Source organism: Triticum aestivum, chromosome 2B, assembly GCF_018294505.1.
Source record: "Triticum aestivum cultivar Chinese Spring chromosome 2B, IWGSC CS RefSeq v2.1, whole genome shotgun sequence".
Classification (NCBI taxonomy): domain Eukaryota; kingdom Viridiplantae; phylum Streptophyta; class Magnoliopsida; order Poales; family Poaceae; genus Triticum; species Triticum aestivum.
Window position 1 is genome coordinate 738,464,019 of NC_057798.1, and position 4,343 is coordinate 738,468,361.

At 54.1% G+C, this 4,343-nt stretch overlaps 1 protein-coding gene across 1 annotated transcript; it reads right to left on the reverse strand.

Moving 5' to 3' along the window:
• Positions 1 to 304: 304 nt before the first annotated feature.
• LOC123042376 (zinc transporter 8) lies at positions 305 to 4,074 on the reverse strand. The gene is made up of 3 exons (XM_044464846.1): positions 3,131 to 4,074; positions 2,892 to 3,041; positions 305 to 870 (listed from the first exon to the last, which is right to left on the reverse strand). Exons 1-3 carry the CDS (start codon positions 3,815 to 3,817, stop codon positions 565 to 567), a joined length of 1,143 nt encoding a protein of 380 aa, XP_044320781.1. The 5' UTR covers positions 3,818 to 4,074; the 3' UTR covers positions 305 to 564.
• Between the last annotated feature and the right edge of the window lie 269 nt (positions 4,075 to 4,343).

The window sequence follows — 4,343 nt, forward strand, 5'->3', positions numbered from 1 at the left end:
GCTTCAAAGTTTAAGATAAAATGAAAAAGGCATGGGGGTGGCCAGGTGGGCGCGGGGAGGGGGGGGGGGGGCATGCAACTTTGCCAAAAGTTGGCGTGCATTTACCGCAGTGTATCGGTTAAGGGTTAATGACTTAAACAAATGCACTAATCTTAAAGCAAATGGATGGACGCATGCATGCGTGGCCCCGGTGTCTCATTGCGAATTTCTCAACTCTCACGCCCAGGTTAGCTTGCACTTGTTTCTTGCTTCTCGGTCAAAGTCAATAATATACTCATTTTGTTTTGGCGGATATGGTATCATCTATGTGAAGAATTTCTTTCCATCAGTTTTGGTTGAAAGCCTTGTCTAAGCTGGCGACATAATGTCGACATCCCTTGCGATAAACACCCACGCTTTCCGCACCTCCCAAACTTCCGGTCCAAAACAGGTTTCCTTTAGACACGCTACTGGGTTGGCATTACCTAGTTTGGGAGATTATATCGTTTCAAACTCGACGACCCAACAGAGGTACGTCTGTACATATGTCATGGAGCAAAACTGTTTCATGTTGTAGGCTTGCGGCTAGGCCCATTTGGCGAGCATGGACATGAGGCCCGCACCAACCAGCATGGAGACGTTGATGCCGAGCTGCAGCTTCCCCCTGCTCTGCACCTTGGGGTTCATGAAGTCCTCGGCGAGGAGGTCGACGAGAGCCATGTAGACCAGGATCCCCGCTGCCACGGAGTTGAGGCCGCCCTCCACCACCAGCGCCGTCGGGCTGTTCTCGTTGTACACTCGCGATATGCCGAAGCCGACGGCGATGCCCACCGGCGTTGTCAGGCAGAAGAAGAGGATCATGGTCACGATGGACCTAGCCTTGAACTTTGCCTGCATCATCGTCAGAAACTAATCAGGACTAAATTCAGTTGTATGAGGTTATAAAACAGAATGGTGCTAATAGTCATGGTCTTGTGAGGATATTAATATTGGTTAAAAGGAGTGGGTCAAAAGTAGCAGGAGATTCCCCTGAATTTGTTAAAGCGGGTTACTTTTTTGTTTACGAACATCTAATGTCATATGTAGACTGTAGTTACGCAGTTACTGATTCATTTGCTTTTATTCTCCAGGCCACCCGAAGTGCTCTGCTGCACTTTCTTGGCTCTCATGATCACTAGACATCGTTGTCGAAAAGAAAGATTAGCAGACATATATTCTCTAGACTAGATATGTATATATGGTTCTCTAGAACTTTACACGGAGAAGCATCGTTCTTCCGTTTCCGAAGCAGAAGTCCTAGTGTTTATTTAGATGGGCGTTAAAGCAACTCTAGCAGACCCCGCAAAACGTCCGGTCCGCAAAAATTCCGGCGAGTATGCGAGCTCGACTCAATTTTCTGGCCAGAACAGAGCCCGCATGCTCGCCGGGCCCGTAAAATTTTTTGCCGCAGCCCGCAAACCGCACGCACCGAGCAGTATAATTGCGGTTGGCGACCCTTTTGCGGGTCCAAACCCTATCCCCGCCGCCGCGAGCCACCCGATTTCCCTTTCCCCTCTCGCAATTTCTCGCCGCCGGCGACCACCCGCCCCGCCTCCAGCCGCCATGTGGGGGCGAACGTGGAGCTCCGGGCGCGGCTCCGGCAGCACATCCGGTCGTGAGCGCGACCCGGAGCGCGAGCGGCGCGTCCGGGCGGACGGCGCGAGGAAGCGCGGCGCCCGGAGGTGGACCAACCGCGGAAAGTCACAGCCGCCGAGCTTCAACCGCCGCGAGACGGAGGAGTACGACCGCCGTAGCACGTCATTCTCCTCCGCGGGATATTCCTACGCCGGATCCTCCTCGTCCTCCGACGCGGGCTTCCTCCCCGTGAAGAGGGACTGGTCGGACGACGAGGAGGAGCCGGAGCTGCCGGCGCCGTTCGCCTTCGTCCCGGTGAAGGAGGAGCCTGAGGAATCCACTCCGCTCGGCCGTCGCGGAGTCGTCGGGCCCGAGGACTACGTCACGGACTTTGACGCAGTCGCCGCCGCCATCGCCGAGCGGAGCGTGCGCGAGGAGGCGGAGCGCCGACGCCATGCTGAGGAGCTCGAAGCCCTCCAGTGGCAACAGGCGGTCGCCGCCAATGTCGCCGCCAACGACAAGGCTGAGGAGTGGCGCCGCATCCGCGCGGAGCAGGCGGCGAAGTACATCGACCTGTGCAGCTCCGGCGAGGAGGATTGAGCGTCGCTCGGCCTCCACGGTGTCGTCCATTTTGCCGCGACCTCGCCGTCTTCAGATCCGACCTCCTCTACTACTAGTTAATGTAGCATGTAGTATAATCTATGCTTAGTTTGTTGATCATGTAGTATGTAAGAACTGTGTAGTATGTGATGTGATGAACTAGGTTTGTGCAATTTCTCTCGCGAAATTGTTTTTTCAAATTATGCAGGTTTAGATGCGGCAATCTGATCGGTGGCGCATGTTTTCGACCCGCAAACGCGATCTTCGTGAAACCGCAAACGCATTTTACGGGTCGAATTTTTGCGGGGTCTGCTAGAGTTGCTCTTTCCACTTCTGATGGAGACCACACATACAAAGTTCCAGTTAGGCACGTATAGCCATCCTTTAAAATGTTCGTACATGCATGGAAAGACTCCTATTGTTTTATTTTTTCCACAAAAATAGGCAAGCAAGTCAAGTAGTGGCACCTTTGCATAACATGCAACCCACGAGTCACTGGTCAAATATGCTTGGTTTTGATCAAGATATATTTGGTATTATCAGCAGATATTTCTTTTTCTCTATGCATGCATGCTCTTTTTGTAATAACTAGGATAATGCCCATGCATGCAACGGATATAAATATTCTACTAGTACATTAACTTGTGATTTAACTGTCCATATGTATGCGATGGTGTAAATAACGTCTATGGGTATACCTGAACTATGCAGCCACCAAGGCCCATTCCCTCGAACATCTGGTGGAAGCTCAAGGCGACCACGAGAGGTTTGATTGTTTCCGGATCCTGAGACGCGCCGAGGGAGATGCCGATGATCACCGAGTGCACCACAATACCCAACTCAAGTACCTACAATGCAACATCGTCATCGTCTTGTCACAAAAAAAAAAAAATTACACACACGACAGTACAAGTATTACGCGATGACTCGTACCAACCTGAGAGATTACGCGATGCCGGACCGTGTCTTTTTCATCTTCGGCGCCGCCAACGGCTGCAACGAGCGCTGCCGACCCGTGGGCGTGGCCGTGGGTCGCGTGCGTGTGCACGTGTACCTCGTGCTCCCCGCCGTCGTGACGGCGCGCTTCCTCGCTGGCGGCGGCAGCGGCCTGTTTCTCCTCGTCCACGACGGCGGCGCTGCTGCTTATCGCCCCGTGGCCGTGCGCTCCGTCCTTGTTCAGGTGGGCGCGCGTGAAGTACCCCGTGGCGACGGTGTCGACTACGAGCGTGCCGATGGCGCCGGCCATGGCCCCTAGCCCGGCGAACGGGAAGTCCTTCCACGGCCCGTCGGAAGGCAGGCAGTCCGACGTGAGGTTCTCGAACGCGTCGGGGAGGATGTGGATGAACCCCGTCGCCAGGATGACCCCCGCCGCGAACGCCTTGACCAGGAAGAAGACGTCGCCCTCGGGCCGGAGCGCGGGCACGCGACGCCCCAGCACGGGCAGGGAGCAGCCCAGCGCCCCGCAGACCAGGATGGAGAAGAAGGCCGCGATTTTGAGAGGGTTCGCCCGCGCGCGGTCCTGTGCCGCCGACTCCGGCGACCCGCAGTCGTCATCGCCCCGCACGGCGGCGACCAAGAGCAGCGCCACGACGGCGGCGAGGAGGACGGCGGCGCTCGGCTTCATGTCTAGACTATCGTGATGCACTTGAGATTGAGAGGGCGACGACGCGAGAGAGACCAGGAACTGGGAGAGCTTCTTGGCAGCTTAGCGACGCTGGCTGCCGGGTTTATATATAGATGGATGGAGGAAACAGCTCTGCTGCAGACATCATGTCGCTATTAATTAGGGTTTATAGAGTCAATTACCTGAGGAATTAGGCGATCCCTTCAGTTGAAAACGACTATCTGTCACAAGGTGACGACATGCATGAGAATACACGGCGTAGCCCAGGTTGTCAGCCTTGTAAGCGCGCTCGATATAACCGACGGATGATGTATTAATTAGCGAATCAGATTGTCTTCCTGATTTATTTCGGTGTTTAGGGGGAAATTACTCACAATGACGACACTTTATCGTCCAATGAGGAGGCAATTTTGCTGGCACGCAATAACGTACTGCCTGCTGGCTTCGTGATTCTCCTATGAAGATAGCTAGCATAGTTGAAACTGAATGTAATCACCATGATTGATTAATGGAAGTTTCTTTTTGA

Bases quoted from the DNA above. Each gene is read 5' to 3' on its own strand.
- LOC123042376 (XM_044464846.1), bottom strand. From the start codon at position 3,817: ATGAAGCCGAGCGCCGCCGTCCTCCTCGCCGCCGTCGTGGCGCTGCTC. The intron at 3,042-3,130 runs GTTGGTACGAGT...GTTGCATTGTAG, and splicing joins GGCATCGCGTAATCTCTCAG to GTACTTGAGTTGGGTATTGT. The intron at 871-2,891 runs GTATACCCATAG...ACGATGATGCAG, and splicing joins TTGGTGGCTGCATAGTTCAG to GCAAAGTTCAAGGCTAGGTC.